The sequence below is a fragment of the Lepidochelys kempii genome, chromosome 1, assembly GCF_965140265.1.
Source record: "Lepidochelys kempii isolate rLepKem1 chromosome 1, rLepKem1.hap2, whole genome shotgun sequence".
NCBI lineage: Eukaryota > Metazoa > Chordata > Testudines > Cheloniidae > Lepidochelys > Lepidochelys kempii.
The window spans coordinates 190,351,642-190,370,153 of record NC_133256.1 but is presented as its reverse complement, the minus strand read 5'-3'; the positions used below and the strand labels follow the sequence as shown (position 1 = coordinate 190,370,153).

Here is an 18,512-nt window from a genome sequence, read left to right as displayed (position 1 = left end):
TTGGTCCTGCTTTGAACAGGGGGTTGGACTAGATGACCTCCTGAGGGCCCTTCCAACCCTGACATTCTATGATTATACCCCTGTATGCTCTAGCAATATCTTTATACTCCTCCCTAGTCATCTGTCCAAATTTCCACTTCTTGTAAGCTTTCTTTTTGAGTTTAAGCTCACAGAAGATTTCACTGTTAAGCCACACTGGTCGCCTGCCATATTTGCTATTCTTTCTGCACATTGGGATGGTTTGTTCCTGCACCCTCAATAAGGCTTCTTTAAAATACAGCCAACTCTCCTGGACTCCTTTCCCCCTCATATTAGCCTCCCAGGGGATCCTGCCCATCAGTTCCTTAGGGGAGTGTAAGTCTGCTTTTCTGAAGTCCAGAGTCTGTATTTTGCTACTCTCCTTTCTTCTTTTTGTCAGGATCCTGAACTCAACCATCTCATGGTCACTGCTGCCCAGGTTGCCACCCACTTCTACTTCCCCTACCAATTCTTCCCTGGAAGAATGGAACACACTGTCTTGATTAACTTCTTACTCATGTAAATGTCTAGTACTTATTTTCAGAATTACTCCTCTGTTGTCTCAATGCTATTTTGCAGCACTGTGATTAAAAGTGCTGAAGATTTAGTTGTTGTAGGCAAAAATGGATTGTGAAATCTATGCCGAAGTGTCTGATGTGGCACTACTGCTGGTACGTAGTAATTGCCCCTGACTGGAAGGTTTAGCCCGGGTTTTTGGTTTGAGAATGACCCAGCAGGTCTGACACTGAAAATTCACCTGAAAGGAGAACCCACTGTATTAAGTCAGTGTTCAGTTGTAAACTTTTAAAATACAATGATAATGTTTTGTTTGGAGTTATGAATATTTCAGAGTTACAAACAACATCCATTCCCAAGGTGTTCGTAACTCTGAAGTCCTACTGTATTTCCAGGGTGGCAGAATATCACAGTCAGAATGTCTCATTGCCACTAGAGTCCTGACCCTGGAGTCTTGTTTTAGAATTGCCGTTGTTTAGTCTGGTGTGGCTTTCTTGTAAAGGGGAGAGTATTTTGGTTGTGGACAGATGAATATTCTGCAATTCCAGAAATACATTTTGCCACAGTGAGTTGGTTTGGATCCATGTGGAAAATAATCTTACAAAACACAAAGAAAGCCATTACAACAATCCCTCACAGTGACGTATGGTATAATTAAAGGGGTAATTTTGTGGTAATTAAGTTACTCAAATCCTCCCCGCCCTATCCAAGGATAAACATTGCACAACACAAAAGTAAGAGTATTTATGAACTGTTCTTGGTTTAATAATACACTATGCCCATACTGCTCTCTACTTGTACTTAGAGTTATTTTTAAAAGAAGAATTACGAATGCAGGATTACTCATGCATCTGCCAGTATCAGCAGGAATGCAGGTCAGAACTCCTGTAAAGGGTTAATAAGCAATCTAGTTAGATATGCATTAGATTCTGTTTTGTTTAAATGGCTGATAAAATAAGTTGTGCTGAATGGAATGGATATTCCTGTTTTTGTGTCTTTTTGTAATTTAAGGTTTTGTCTAGAGGGATTCTCTATGTTTTGAATCGGATTATCCTGTAAGGTATTTACCATCCTGATTTTACAGAGGTGATTCTTTTACTTTTTCTTCAATTAAAATTCTTCTTTTAAGAACCTGATTGCTTTTTCATCGTTCTTCTGTGAGTTACACCTCTCTAAATGTAGAGTTCCTCAGTTTCAGTCCATCGTGGTTCTCCAGATTTATACTTGTGTGACCAAAACCAGAATTTGACCGTGTGTATGCAAAATTCCATGGGCAATTGCATTTATTTCCTGGAGGACCAAGTACAACTGAAACTAATTGTATTGGCTGTACATGCAGTTGTGTATATCTAAGTGTGGACACATGAAACCTTTCAGATTTTATCTGTTACAGAAGAAAGAGTCTGTTGTGCTCCCAGCTACATAGTAACTCAGTAACCAAGAGAGAAATTCTCTTGTGTGCAAAGGGCCAGTACATAGTCTTCAAAATGAGCCATCTGTTGGCTCTCTGCACAGGGGGGAATTTCACATAATTGCCTCCCACACCTCATTTGTGTCATTTCATGGTGTAAAATGATTTCTAATAGCTCCTTTCGGCTGTTCATTCAAATCATGTAGCCATATTCAAAATCACTGGCCTTTGAAAGCTTTATTTTATTGATATGGAGGAAAAAATTAACATGACCTTAACATATGAACAGTTGTTTCACTCTTACAAATCCCTATTTAATTCCTCACAGAAATTATTTGCACGTGATCTTTGAAATGCTAACGCTGGCTCTGCCATGTAAGGAGAGTAACCATTCAATTTCGGTCTCTTTTATCTACATAAATTGTGAAAACTCATGATACAATAGGATTTCTAGATCAGTTTATTTGGCAGCCTTGGGCTGTCAGATTTTATGTAGTTTCTTATCTAAAGGTGGGTCTCCCTCTGAATAAGTTGTTTGTTATTGGAATAAATATTTACAGTGAATCAGACGTCAACTCAGTGGATGAAACATCAGATGTAGTTGTAAACTATTCCCACTATAGTTACTTTTGTCAGGTGTCTTTTTGTTGTGTGTATTTCACTGTTGCTAACCTCGAGATCAAAACCCCTGAATTAGACCCCCCCGCAAACTAATGAGATTTTAAAACATGATATTATTTTTTCCATCTTTTGATTTTGAACACCTCCTGCCCATCTCCTGTGTGTGTGTGACAATTACCATTGCTCACTCTCCTAAATGTATTGGGTAACGTGATTTTGGCCCCCGCTGCATGAGATCTCACCCCGACATCGGCCCATTCCCTGCCCAGCAATTAATCCTGTCCCCCAGCCCTGTCCAAAAGTTCAGTCTGCACCCAGCCCACATTCCCCATCAGTTCAGCCCAGCCTCATCTCTGTCCCACCTGGGGTTCTTGACCCTACTTTTTCTAGATGTAGGCTGACAGCAGAGGGGTTCCCTCTCCCCTTTCTAGAGTGGGGGGCGCAGCTCCAGTGCCTCTTCACCCCCCTCTACCTCTTCCCAGGCTGGATGCAGCAGGGGGAGGGGCAAGGAGGGGAGGCACAGTTCTGTCTGGGTTGCTCACAGGCAGGGAGGAGGGAGTGGAGCCTCACTGAGCTGATGGGCTCTTTGCATCCTCTCCCCTCCTTTGAGAATGGAGAACGAGAGTAGAGACTCTGCTGGATTCTGGCAGGGCAAAAATTTGCAAGGCACCTGGAGCTTCTTGCATCATCGTGAGATGGGCTCCAGAATGCTCTAAAATTCTGGCACTAATAAAAAAATTTAAAAAAAACCCATGATAGTTGGCAATACAGGTATTTTGTCATATCAAGTTATTTGTGCAACTTTAAAATCATGGTCAAAATTGACTCATGATTTTGGGTGCCTATTTTTTGGTGCCCAGTTTGCATCACCTTATGGGGGCCTGATGTCATGACCCTGTGGCTTTTGAACCTGAGTCTGTGAGGTTCCCAACTGAGTGCTATCTCCCTGCTCTCAGCCAGCAGCTTCTTCCCAACTGACCAGGTGGAGCAACCATACAACCTGAAGTTACATGAGGGAGGCTTCCCTTGGGCCTGCTTGAGGAACAACAGGACCTCTGATTGGTCAGGGCTTCCTATTTAAACACAAAGAGAGGTACAGGAAATTGGTTGCACTACTAGGCACTATCTGGTTATTGTATGGACACTCTAGTGATCCCTCACTCTCAAGTGGGGAGGGAGGCCATTCCACCTCATTGCATGTGGCAACAGTAGTCGGGCTCAGGCCCCTCTGGCTGTGGCCAAGCAACAAGTAGTCTATAGCTCACAGCCTCCTGGGTGGTCAAATAACAGTTAAGAGTCTAAGGCTGTGACCAGAGTCCCAGGGGAGCCACACTGAGGTAACTCTATTAGGGCAAACTGCAAAGAAAGGGGCAGACAATCCCCAAAGCTGGTGGTCATTCCAATACTTAGATCCTCCAAGCTAGCCACAAAACAACTTCTATAATACCTTATTGGTTACACAGAAGCCAAAACACAGTTTCCTTAAAAGCAACCCAGCCCTTGGGTTCCCGCCAGACAGCCATGTCAAATATGAAAGTTCAATCAATCCGAAAGGATCAGATCCATTACCTTCCAGGATAATGAATATTTCAGATCTTACTCAAATACATGCTTACAGCCAATTCTTAATTAAACTAAAATTTTAAAAAAATAAAAGAGGGTATTGGTTAAAAGATTATACAAACAGATATGAGTACAGCTGTGAAATCAGTGTCATAGTAGAGATGGTGAGCTTTAGTGTTGCAAAGAGTTCTTGAAGCAGTGATGGCATAAACTGCTAACTGGTTAAATCTCTGGTTGCTCCCAATTATCTGGAAGGTCTGCAGTCCCTTGGTTAGAATACTCCCATTAGCATAAGTTCATAGTCCAGAGATCAGATCAGGTAAGAGGCAAAATGGAGATGTTTCTTGGGCCTTTTATAGTTTCTGCCCTAGTTTATATGGAGGGAAAGCCACTGTTTCAAACAAAGCCCTCCGCACAGCTTGTGGAAAAATTCAGGTAACACGATGGTGTTTAGTGTCACATGGTCTCAACACAGGCCTTTGCATGCGCCGCTGAGTCATAGCAGGAACCATCACCCATACTCTAGCTAGAATATCCACAGGAAAGTCCATTAGGTGTAGATGAGCTTCTGCCATGGCCCATTGTGAGTTAAGTGTTCTTTGATGGGCCATTCAACTTTAATAGTCCCTTCACAATGTGATGGCTAAATACCTTGTGGGTCTTACCACAGGAGCAAACACATTTGAAATACAGGTACATAGTCAATATACATAACTCCAGAAACAAAAGCGATACATGATACAAATAGGATAATCATGTTCAGCAAACCATAATTTTTTAGACACCTTACATGACATACTGTGCACAAGCTTTGTTGTATAATTGTATAACAGTTGTAGTAACACTAATCTACATGGTCACATTTTAATCAGATAATGTCAGAGGGGCTCTGGCCCCCAAGCGGGGCAGAGCAATAAGCAGTCTTTAGCCCTGAGCTTCCTGGCTAAGACAGACAGCAATCAATAATCTAGAGCCCACAACCTCCTGGCTGGGGCAACCAACAATCAAGGTATAGGCCTTCAGGGCTAGGGTGAGTGTGCTACCAATCCCTAGGTGTGGGGTAGCAGCAAAAGGGGTAGAAGGACCCAACCCCACCCTATTTCACTGGATCCCAGCCCAGGGCCCTATTAGTGGTGAGTAGTCCCACCCCTGGGTTGGCAGGGAAACCAAAATCCGCTGCTTGGCTTCCTGGCAACACAGTCTGGCTGAAGTCTGGTTCCCCAGGGCTACTTCCTACTCCAGCTAGTCAGCGTTGCTCCATCGAGCTGGGGTTCTGTCTCGTTTTCTCATAGTGGGGCAGCAGCCTCTTCAGCTACTCCTTGGGGTCCTCTTCATTCAGTAGAGTTCTGGTCTGCTCGGCTGCTGGACTAGGGTCCTGCAGAAGGGTCAACCTGCCTAGAAGAGACATCTGCTTCCTTCCCTTGTGCAGCCTCAACTGTGCTGCAGGGCCCACCCTTTTATACTTCCTGTTGTACCCCGCTACTTCCGGCAGGGGGTGGGGAGGGTTTGGTTCTGCCCATCACGGGGAGTGGAATGGTCCCTCACTCTCAAGTCTGGAGGGAGGCCACTCCACTCACTACAGCCCTCTTGCCTCATGCTACAGACTCTGACCTGCTTGATTCCTGGTATCCTGACCTTGGCTTGACTCCTGGTGACCCAAATATTGTCTAACCTTCTTGGGGTTAATTTGACTGGCTCCTGCCTGATTCCTGGTAACATGAACATGACACTCCTGAATCAGGTTGCTAACCACTAGATCTGGCTGCCTACCGCCTGGCTCTGACACCCGATTTTCAGAAGAGCTGAGCACTGCCCTCTGAAAATCAGATTCCTTTTAGGTGTCTCAAGCTGGACTCCCAATATTGTGAGTAAAATTTGAAAAATTAGGTATATGTACTTTGAACAAATGTTCTTATCTATGTGCTACTAGTAATAGCTTGCATTATTGAAAAATAGGGAAAATTCAATACCGCATTTGCTTTTCACTGTTTATTCTATTCTGTTTGTTTACAATAACATTGATTTAGCTTTTGTTTATTTTCAATCTCACCTTCAAACTCTCGAAGTGGCAATGTGTAGGCTGCAAATGCTGCAAGGGAATATTTGTTTTAAAACAGCTGTTTTCATCTGAATTGCACACAAATTATGCAAGATTTATTTTTGTTTTTATTATGCAATAACGTTTTTCCAAAATATGAAGTCTCATCCAAAAATTAGTTGTTAGTCTTCCTTTATCGCAAAGATAGCACTACCAAGGAAATTAGGGTCAGAATAATATCATCTTGAGTGAATTCATAGGAAATGGAAAGCAAAGCTTTCTAAATGATTCCAGTAAATAATCAATAATTCCTATCATGTGCAAATAGATTACCTAAAATTAGATGCTTAAAATTCCATTAAGATGAGATGATCATTCAGGCTGTTGTATATATAGCTATAGTCCCTGACTCTTCTCTGAACACGCTTTCTTATTTTTGCCCAGTTATTTCAGTATACAGTAGACTTGGCACTCAAAAGTGCCACCTGGTGAATATATAGTTGCACTTACAACTGTGTTTGTTTGCTCTGGTTGTGTATGTAATTGTGCCAGTTTTGTATGTTCAAGTTGGGGTCTCTCTTTATTAAATCTATGATAGTATTCGGGTAATGTAACATCATCATGTGGTGCAATATCGTGAACTTTGTGTCATGATGGTTTGGAAGCAGAAGACAATGTTTTGGGGGTATTTATTGAATATGTTTGTATTTATATATGCAAAACAACTTACTTAGGAGAACTCATTGCTGTTTGAAAGTAACAGTTTGATTGTCCTCGGGACTAAAACCTTTATCAATAATCCACAGGCAGCAGCAGTTAAAGTATCCCAATATTGTTCCTGAAAACTTGGCTGGAACTTCTTTCTGCTGGGTCCATTTAGCCACTGTATCTGTACAGCAAGGTGCCATTTGTTGTGTGATCTTTGTGATGAGAGGATATTTATTCACTGGGAAATGGACTGCAAACATAGCAAGTCATTTTTCATAGGCCGCTGGAGAGCAGTTGGATTGATTTAGAACATGGTTGATTTAATTCAACAAATAGAAAACTTTGCTTTATATCACCCATTTTAATCATGTTTTCCATTTGTCCTTATTTTCTTAAGGAAAGGCTGATATAACTATCAAAACATGTTTCTTTGGCAACCTGCACTATAGCAGTCAGGATTATGCCAGTTACTGTGTAATAATAGCTAGCCTATGATGCACAGAGAGTCTGGATGCTATTTTCTGGAAGAAAAATACAATTAATCTTCTTACTATATATTTGGGTAGGTCCTTAGAATAACCAAATACAATTTTGTTTTGTACAATAACTCTTAAATCAGACCTTTAATTTGATCCCAGATGTATAGTTTCCCAGGCCTCATGATGTAATGAGATGGGAATTGCTTGCCGCTGATGCTGTCACAGACAGAGATGTTGATTTGATTATTTATAGTTAAATATAGCTTTTGCATTAGATTTGGTATGACTTTTTTTTAACCAGACAGATACACGATACACATTAATGCGCGTTGATTTAACCATCTATGTAGCCATCCTTCAGAAATTAAGACTCTGAATATTCTTTTTATATTTCAATTTTTAATTACTCCATTTTTTTCATTGGTAGAAAATATGTTTCTTATTTACCAGGTAACTTTTTACCCATGATTTCTATCAAGCTGCTTTTGGATGGAAATTGGAATTGAATTAAAAAATGCACATATCAATCAGCATTTAAAAATTGTTTTAATTAGTTAAATAAAACTACTTTAAATGTATAGATTACATAAGAAAAAAAGTGAAACTAAAAGTGTTTCTGCAGATCTTTTGTGCACAACAGGCTGAAATGACTAACAACTGGAAATAAGTAAATTACCAGAGTTCACTCCGTTCTAAAGACCAAAAATAATATAAAAACTTAAGGCAGTACATGGCATGTTGTGCCATATTTATAGAGCTGGAGTTCAAAAGTTTGTTAAAGATGGCTTGCCCCCAATTGATTCTGTATATAAAACAAGTAGCACCTTAGAGACTAACCAATTTATTTGAGCATGAGCTTTTGTGAGCTACAGCTCACTTCATTGGTTGCATCCGATGAAGTGAGCTGTAGCTCACGAAAGCTCATGCTCAAATAAATTGGTTAGTCTCTAAGGTGCCACTAGTCTCCTTTTCTTTTTGCGAATACAGACTAACACGGATGCTACTCTGAAACCTGTATATAAAACAAAATCTTGGACTCGGTCCTCACAGTATATAAGGAGGGCTCATTGGTTCAGCATATAATTAAAAAAATTATTTTAGTAGATTATAGTATGTTTCAGCCCGTGTAAGGTGTGGCTTGCCTGTTATGGGTTGGAGGGCCTGGGGTGAGCACACCCTGATTACTGCATTTTCCACTGCATGCATCCGATGAAGTGAGCTGTAGCTTATGCTCAAAGCTGAAAGCTTATGCTCAAATAAATGTGTTAGTCTCTAAGGTGCCACAAGTCCTCCTGCTCTTTTTGCGGATGCAGACTAACACGGCTGCTACTCTGAAACCTGATTACTGAATGGAAACCATGTGATTTCCCCATAAAAAGCTGTTGGGGATGAGGGTGATCAGGAAACTGCAGAAAGTGAAAGGCTCTTGCAGGAAATGTCTGATATCAGGGGAGTTTGGAGCCTTCTGTGGGAAACCCTGATTGGGTCTGGGCTTGGAGGCCAGAACTGGAAGGCTGAGCCGGGAGGGGAGAACAGATTGGGGCAGAAGAAGAGCTCTGGTGGTGATAGAACATGCCACAGCTAAGTATAAACTTTTCTGTTGTGGTGATGAATGTCATTTTGGGACTCTGAGGATTGTTGTGAACTGTTTCAATTAAAGTGGGCATGGTTGGTGGTAACTCAGAGAAGCCCAAGTGTGGTTCTTTAGGAGCCTCAAGGAGAGGAGAAACAGTGGGTGGGGTGCTGCAGAGTGATCTCCAGCCATGAGGGGTCACTCAGGAGGCAGTTGGCCTTGTTACAGGCCTTAACTTTAGGTTTAATTTTCAACATGTTTGTTTTCAAAAATAAAACTCCAATTTAAATTTTAAAAATCTGGTGTTTTGGTTTGTTTTATTTTATTTTTATTCTGATTTTTATTCATGGTCCTGGAGAGTCATCAGTTGGTAACTACCACTGGTAACTACTCACTACTGAGCTGGGGTGGATTTGATTCAGTGATCTATTATACAGGTAAAATGCTCCATCAAGTTAAACCAGCAACCCCACCATCACCACTGTTATGAATCTACAGAAAAGGACGGTGTTCCATCGGGACAGCTTGTGCCAAAAGAGAAATAACTGGCACAGAGAAAAGGAGTACTTGTGGCACCTTAGAGACTAACCAATTTATTTGAGCATAAGCTTTCGTGAGCTACAGCTCACTTCATCGGATGCATAGTGAGCTGTAGCTCACGAAAGCTTATGCTCAAATAAATTGGTTAGTCTCTAAGGTGCCACAAGTACTCCTTTTCTTTTTGCGAATACAGACTAACACGGCTGTTACTCTGAAAACTGGCACAGAGTATGCTCTAGTCATTAACTTTTGAATCATCTCTTTTGAGCCTCTTTCAGAAACAGATTCTCAAGGCACTTTCTCTAGTTAGAAAACAAAAAACAAAACACAGCCTCCAGAAGGCTTTCATTTTTAAGAATCCTCTTCCTTGGGAGAAAGTAGTAAACCTGGCATTGAGGAGACTGCTGTCAGAAGTATACTGAAGCCCACACAGGGGAACCTGATAACAGATAAGCAATTGCTGCATGGAGACCTAGCTGCCGAGCATGAGTAGATGTAGTTGTAACTCCTTAAGGTGCTCTGTCTGCCTTTAGTGGCTGGACCTCATAGAGATTTGAGTCTGTATAGTCTTTGAACTAACAGACCAGAGCTCCTGTTGTTAGGTCAATAGGTCCTGGGTAAAACCCTAAAGATCACGTTACATAATTATATATTTACTGGCAGTTGTGTTATTCTTTCACTAGATGTCTCTCTGTGCTACGGAGATTTCCAGATGAAGTATGCTTCCTGGTAAGCAAGGGAAATAAAGGTGGAACTCAAGCTACATGGGAGCCTGTCTGTGGATAAGAAATCCAACACTCAATATAATGTGACTAGGGGAGCCTTTAGTTACAGCTGCTGCTGTATTTTAAGCAGTCGGTCAGTCCTCTTTTCTTGCTTTCAACAATCAACAAGATTTTCTTCCCTTTTTTTTTTTTTTCCATCTAGAATCTAAAGCATCTTAACCCATTTACTGGATCATTCCTTGGCAAACCTGATTCAGCATTAGAAGCAGTGACCTGGAGTGGCCTGAAAGTTACATCAATAAAGGGAAGTGTGATCCAACCTAGACTCAGTAGCTAGAAGATAGGAAGTAAAAAACCTGGCACCAGATTCAGTTATATAAGGGACAAACCTAATGTCATTTGTCTCAGTCTCACTGGACAGCAACTATCCACCTGCTTCTTTCCTCCTATCTAGCTGATCAGGTGGTTTTTCAGCAGTGAATGACTGATGGATCCGGATCATCTGTCCATGGAATTCATTCACAAGACTTGTTGCTTCCCTTCCTTACATTCCTCCTCTTGCTGTTGATCTTCAACATGGCTCCAGCCACACTTCATTTACCTGGCACTACTGGTGAATGAGTATTAAGACAAGCCATCAACCAGACAGAGCAGTAGTGGTTTAAGCCTTGTATCCCATCTAGAGCACTGTTATTACCTTCCTATAAGGCATTTGGCTATTCTATTCCATTAACTTTTGTTCTTGCATCAGTCATGTTTCACGTTATTTAACTTTTTGTAAGACATGCTGGGTTACAGTTTTATGTACACACTATATGCATATTTATTAAGGCAACAGGAAACATTTAGCAGCTGAGTTTCTTGAAACTAAAGTAACTGTTTCAGATTCAAAGTTCAAATCTATTTGTGTGAGGAAAGACAGATCTCTTCAGTTTTCCAGAGCTGCAGCTGTTTCAATACCCCAGTGTGATACAAGCATTTGTATGTGCATTAATGTGTATTCATCTTTGTGTTTGTAAGGCCATTAGAGATAGTTGCTGACAGTTACTGTTGTGCTAGGGACTTTGTTATTGCTGCTTAATGATTCTCTCACCTGAAGCTACCTCTCTTACTAAAAGAAAAGGAGTACTTGTGGCACCTTAGAGACTAACCAATTTATTTGAGCATGAGCTTTCGTGAGCTACAGCTCACTTCATCGGATGCATACCGTGGAAACTGCAGCAGACTTTATATATACACAGAGAATATGAAACAATACCTCCTCCCACCCCACTGTCCTGCTGGTAATAGCTTATCTAAAGTGATCATCAGGTTGGGCCATTTCAGCACAAATCCAGGTTTTCTCACATCCCCCCCACCCCCATACACACACAAACTCACTCTCCTGCTGGTAGTAGCTCATCCAAACTGACCACTCTCCAAGTTTAAATCCAAGTAAAACCAGAACATCTGGGGGAGATGGGTAGGAAAAAACAAGGGGAAATAGGCTACCTTGCATAATGACTTAGCCACTCCCAGTCTCTATTTAAGCCTAAATTAATAGTATCCAATTTGCAAATGAATTCCAATTCAGCAGTTTCTCGCTGGAGAATCAAATCCGCACAGACACACCCCTGGAACACCGACCTGGGATATTCTATCTACTACCCAAGATCCATAAACCTGGAAATCCTGGGTGCCCCATCATCTCAGGCATTGGCACCCTGACAGCAGGATTGTCTGGCTATGTAGACTCCCTCCTCAGGCCCTACGCTACCAGCACTCCCAGCTACCTTCGAGACACCATTGACTTCCTGAGGAAACTTCAATCCATCGGTGATCTTCCTGATAACACCATCCTGGCCACTATGGATGTAGAAGCCCTCTACACCAACATTCCACACAAAGATGGACTACAAGCCGTCAGGAACACTATCCCCGATAATGTCACGGCTAACCTGGTGGCTGAACTTTGTGACTTTGTCCTTACCCATAACTATTTCACATTTGGGGACAATGTATACCTTCAGATCAGCGGCACTGCTATGGGTACCCACATGGCCCCACAGTATGCCAACATTTTTATGGCTGATTTAGAACAACGCTTCCTCAGCTCTCGTCCCCTAAAGCCCCTACTCTACTTGCGCTATATTGATGACATCTTCATCATCTGGACCAATGGAAAAGAAGCCCTTGAGGAATTCCACCATGATTTCAACAATTTCCATCCCACCACCAACCTCAGCCTGGTCCAGTCCACACAAGAGATCCACTTCCTGGACACTACAGTGCTAATAAACAATGGTCACATAAACACCACCCTATACCGGAAACCTACTGACTGCTATTCCTACCTGCATGCCTCCAGCTTTCACCCTGACCACACCACACGATCCATCATCTACAGCCAAGCTCTGCGATACAACCGCATTTGCTCCAACCCCTCAGACAGAGACAAACACCTACAAGATCTCTGTCAAGCTTTCTTACAACTACAATACCCACCTGCAGAAGTAAAGAAACAGATTGATAGAGCCAGAAGAGTTCCCAGAAGTTACCTACTACAGGACAGGCCTAACAAAGAAAATAACAGAACGCCACTAGCCGTCACCTTCAGCCCCCAACTAAAACCCCTCCAACGCATTATTAAGGATCTACAACCTATCCTAAAGGATGACCCAACACTCTCACAAATCTTGGGAGACAGGCCAGTCCTTGCCTACAGACAGCCCCGCAACCTGAAGCAAATACTCACCAACAACCACATACCACACAACAGAACCACTAACCCAGGAACTTATCCTTGCAACAAAGCCCGTTGCCAATTGTGCCCACATATCTATTCAGGGGACACCATCACAGGGCCTAATAACATCAGCCACACTATCAGAGGCTCGTTCACCTGCACATCCACCAATGTGATATATGCCATCATGTGCCAGCAATGCCCCTCTGCCATGTACATTGGTCAAACTGGACAGTCTCTACGTAAAAGAATAAATGGACACAAATCAGATGTCAAGAATTATAACATTCATAAACCAGTCGGAGAACACTTCAATCTCTCTGGTCACACAATCACAGACATGAAGGTCGCTATCTTAAAACAAAAAAACTTCAAATCCAGACTCCAGCGAGAAACTGCTGAATTGGAATTCATTTGCAAATTGGATACTATTAATTTAGGCTTAAATAGAGACTGGGAGTGGCTAAGTCATTATGCAAGGTAGCCTATTTCCCCTTGTTTTTTCCTACCCATCTCCCCCAGATGTTCTGGTTTTACTTGGATTTAAACTTGGAGAGTGGTCAGTTTGGATGAGCTACTACCAGCAGGAGAGTGAGTTTGTGTGTGTATGGGGGTGGGGGGGATGTGAGAAAACCTGGATTTGTGCTGAAATGGCCCACCTTAATTATCATGCACATTGTAGGGAGAATGGTCACTTTGGATGAGCTATTACCAGCAGGATAGTGAGTTTGTGTGTGTGGTTTTTGGAGGGGGGTGAGGGGGTGAGAGAACCTGGATTTGTGCAGAAAATGGCCCAACTTGATTATCATGCACATTGTGTAAAGAGTTGTCACTTTGGATGGGCTATCACCAGCAGGAGAGTGAATTTGTGTGGGGGGGGGTGGAGGGTGAGAAAACCTGGATTTGTGCTGGAAATGGCCCAACCTGATGATCACTTTAGATAAGCTATTACCAGCAGGACAGTGGGGTGGGAGGAGGTATTGTTTCATATTCTCTGTGTATATATAAAGTCTGCTGCAGTTTCCACGGTATGCATCCAATGAAGTGAGCTGTAGCTCACGAAAGCTCATGCTCAAATAAATTGGTTAGTCTCTAAGGTGCCACAAGTACTCCTTTTCTTTTTGCGAATACAGACTAACACGGCTGTTACTCTGAAACCTCTCTTACTAATTCATTGATTCTATTATTCATCATTGTGTTCTAGCTATGCTGAAAAAAGACCAAATAAAGCTATTTTGAAAATTAAAGGCTCTATGCATTTGTTCTCTGAGTAGCCTGCACATTACTTTATACCGTGATCCCATTTCCTCCATCTGAGCAAAACAGAAACAAGCCAAGCAAGTTGGTACCTGGCAGAGAGAGACACACAGCCACTGCAAGGAGCTGTGTTCATGACTTAGTAGGTGGTACTTTCCCACAAGTTAGAAATGACCCAAAGCCCCAGCATGGTTTTAAGGTGTTGCTGGAGGTGCAGTCTTTTGGATGAATTGTAAAAGAATAGTTATTTGTACAGCCATAATGGCTGCTGACTTTCATTTTAAAAGAGATTAAGTTTAGATTCTGGCACCCGCCACCTAAATGTGCTGTTGCACCAAACGGCTGTGAGCTGACACCCATTCAACTCCCAGTTCAAAGGACAGAAGACAGTTTGGGGAGAGGGAAAAATCCAACTCTGAGAAGATATTTCTGTGATGGTGAAAATTCAGATACGGGGTAGAATACTGTCATTCTTCCCTTTAAAAAACTATGTTAAGATAGTGGGATTTAAGTGTCCTGGGCCCTATCTGAAAATATTAATGAAGGGGGGAAATTGTTTCCTTGTCTGAGCCTTGTGCTGACAGAATATGGAGAGTTAGGGTTTGTCTACACTGGCAAGTTTTGTCACCAAAAACTGCCTTTTGGCGACAAAACAGCAAGAGTGTACACACTACAATGGGACTTTTGTCGCGAAAAACGCCCAGTTTCGGCAACAAAAAACTTCCACCCCTATCAGAGAATTTTCTCTTTCCCCCTTCCTTTATTGTCGACAAAGAGCCAGTGTAGACACTGCTGATTGGTTTGTTGACAGAACTGGCTTCCGACAGTATCCCACAATGCCTGCCCTGATTGCTCTGCTCAGTGTTTTGATCTCTGCATGCCCCTCTCCTTTCAAAGCTGCTCCCTTTGGGGAACAAACAAAGAGCAGATCATTGGAATTCTCCTGTTCTGCTCTGCACTAGGAACACAGCAGCAGGCAACAACAACGAGAAGTCCTTGTGGCACCTTAGAGACTAACTAATTTATTTGGGCATAAGCTTTCGTGAGCTAAAACCCACTTCATCAGATGCATGGAGTGAAAAATACAGAAAGCAGTACAAATATTATGTTAAATATAAATACAGACGGCTGTTGCGGGGGGAGGGGGACAGACTGCTGTGCTGCTTTGCCATTCCTCAGCACGGAGAGCTCACAGAGCTACTCCTGGTGCTGCTCTCGGCAGCTGAGGGGGCTGTGGGAGAACTCGGAGAGAATCCCAAGATGCACAGCGATCAGCTCTTCCTTCCCACAAGAGTGCACTGTGGGATACATACCCACGGTGCATTGCTCACCCTGTCGATGATGGTGTCCCCAGGGTGGATGTGATCTGTCGACAGAGGGAGCAAGTGTGAACACCCTTTGGCGATTTTTGTTTTGTCGACTTTTGGGTGTTGACATAAGTTTTGTCAACAAAACTGGGTAGTGTAAATAAGCCCTTAGTAGAGAGGGACAGATGGTGACTCCTGGAGAATTCTGAGCTTGCAGCACCCTAACCCACTTAATGACTTTTCAAAAAAACTCCCACAGCTGTTAATGTCTTCTGCAAAATGTCCCTGTGGTTCTGACAGCTAGTCAGCTCAGGGCATGACCTCAAAGAAATGTTAATTCACTATGTGGAGGTAACAAAGGTATGTAAATAGCTTAGCAGACACAGGCCATTCTCTTGTGCTGATAAAAATCAAGAATAGATGTTAATTGTATCTACCTACGTTCTGTTAAATGTATATCTGTGTAACCAAATTAACCTGTAGTTCCTAAATCCTTTTCATGTCTTGTAAGTCTATATTACTTTTACATTATGTATGCAACTATACTAAATTGTCATTAGATCAAAAGGCCTGCATTTAGCATTTAGATGAAGTTTACTAGAAGGATAGTGGCATAGTCTTAGGCCTTGTCTACACTTCAGAGTTTTGTCACCACAAATTATGCTGACATACAGCCACTGCTTTAAATCGCTGTTGCGTGTCCACACTATGCTCTTCGTGTCAGCAGAACGCATCCACACTAGCAGCTCTTGCATCAGCATAGAGAGCAGTGCACTGTGGGTAGCTATCCCACTGTGCAAGTGGCTGCAGGGTGCTTTGGGAAGGGTTTGCAATGCCACATGGGGCAGGTACAGCGTCACGTGATGCAGGTTTCTCAATCCCATCATTCCATGGGCATCCTACTAGATTGCCAGCTGCTTTTTAATGGAAGGGGGGAGTTGTAAGGGGAGTAATGTGGGGGGGGGGCAGAGAGAGAGAGTGTGTGGTGTGGGAGTGTGTATGTGAGAGTGTGTGTGTGTTGGAAGAAAGTGAGTGTGTCAACATGCTGTCTCTTTAGAGTTGCCAACCCTCCCGGTTTCACCATGAGTCTCCCGGAATCAGGCTCTATCTCCCGGAGGCTACTGAAGCCAACCCGGGAGATTTTAGTTGCTAAAAGTCTGGCGTGCAGTGGGGCTAAGGCAGGCTCCCTGTCTGCCCTGGCCCTGCGCTCCTCCCGGAAGTGACTGCACGTCCCTACAGCCCCTGGGTGCAGGGTGGATGGGGGTATGCAGTGGACGGAGGAATGCAGAGGACATAATATACCTGGACTTCAACAAGGCTTTAGACACAGTGCCACATGACATACTGATAAGTAAGCTGGAGAAATGTGGGCTTGGCGGAACTAGTATTAAGTGGGTACATAATTGGTTAAACAACCACAAACAAGGAGTAACTATTAATGGAATGATGTCAGATTGGTGGGAAGTCTCAAGTGAAGTTCCACAGGGATCTGCTCCGGATCCAGTGTGATTTAACATCTTTATTAATGACCTGGATGGAGGAGTAGAGAGCATACTGATCAAATTTGCAGATGACACAAAGCTAGTGGGGGTTACCAACACTTTTGAGGACAGAGCTAAAACTCAGAGGGATCTTGATAAATTCGAGAACTTGACTATAGACAACAAAATGAAATTCAGCAAAGACAAATGTAAGGTGCTACACTTAAGGAAGAAAAACCAAATGCACGAATACAGAATGGGGATAACTGGCTTGGCAGCAGCACCACTGACTAGGATCTGGGAGGAGTGGTGGATCACAACCTCAACATGAGTCAGCAATGTGATGCTGTTGCAAAAAAAGCAAATGCAATTTTAGGTTGCATAAACAGAGGCATAGCATGCAAGTCACAAGAAGTGATAGAATGCTCTATTTGGCATTGACTAGGCCTCAGCTGGTGTACGGTGTCCAATTTTGGTCACCATGTATAGAAAGGATGTAAAAAAACTGGAAAGGATCCAGAGGCAAATAACAAAGATGATCAAAGGGATGGAATGCAAGCCACATGAGCAAAGGCTGAAGGAACGGAGTATGTTTAGTTTGGAAAAGAAGATATTAAGCGACGACATGATAGCGGTCTTCAAATACTTGAAAGTTTGCCATAAAAAAAGATGGAGAAAAGGTGTTCTCTCTTGCTACAGGGGGGATGAACAACAGGAAATGGGTTCAAACTGCAGCATAGTGGATTCAGATTAAATCTCAGGAAAAACTTGCTAACTGTAAGAACAGTAGGACAATGGAACAGACTCTACGGAAGTTGTGGAAGCTCCTTCACTGGAGGTTTTTCCAAAGGAGGCTGGATAACCATCTGTCTTGGAAGGTTTAGCCACAACAAGTCCTGCATCTTGGCAGGGTGTTAGACTAGATGACCCTAGCAGTCCCTTCTAGCCCTGTGATTCTATGCAGTTAGTCATGAGTATATGTTTTTCTTTCCCTTGTCTTCTGTTATTACAGTTTTCTTAATATTTCTTCCCTGGTTTAGAAGAGCAGAAGGTGATATGGATTAGAGTTGAAATGCATTTGGTAGAGCTGCGTAGGGCTCAGAACCAGAGCAACATATAAACTATGATGAGTTGCACTGGCAGAGGAGGGTAGGAATGAAAGAGCAAGAGGTACTGCTGATTGGTAACTGAAGTGCACTGTGCAATAAATAGCAAGCACAAGTGACCTGGGAGAAGTTTGCTTGACCATCCTTCCTTTCCTTATACCTGACTTTACAAGAACATAGCCAATCAGAGCATCCCCCTTCCCCATGTGCTTCCCCAGTCTCCCTTAAGAAACTGTTCCACCCCTCCTTTGTGGGTGACAATATGTTTACTGCTCAGAAGCAGTAGATCAGTCTGTTCATTGTCTGTTTTCCCCTCAGTGGCTTATTTCAATTACAGTAAATGTACTGTTCAGAGGCATTGATGTCTGCCCACAGATATTTCCCCTCTCAGTTCTTCAGTCTTTATGACTGACACCCATTGAGGGATGCTTTAACTCTGAGGTT

At 42.6% G+C, this 18,512-nt stretch overlaps 1 protein-coding gene across 14 annotated transcripts in view; it reads left to right on the top strand.

The window, feature by feature from the left end:
• LOC140895616 (OX-2 membrane glycoprotein-like) overlaps positions 1–18,512 on the top strand; it is a 135,998-nt gene that overhangs the window by 40,300 nt on the left and 77,186 nt on the right. For 2 of the 14 annotated variants that reach the window (XR_012154291.1, XM_073305836.1), the window contains one exon: positions 10,395–11,367. The exons of 9 other annotated variants lie outside the window; for them this stretch is intronic. Coding sequence is in view for 4 of the 5 variants with exons in the window: in XM_073305836.1 (XP_073161937.1) it covers positions 10,395–10,411 (17 nt within the window). In the remaining variant the exon portion in view is untranslated. Of the gene's footprint in view, positions 1–418; positions 1,611–6,973; positions 7,453–10,150; positions 10,344–10,394; positions 11,368–18,512 lie in introns of those variants that run through there. 3 more of the 14 variants (XM_073305827.1, XM_073305862.1, XM_073305872.1) reach the window with 3 other exon arrangements.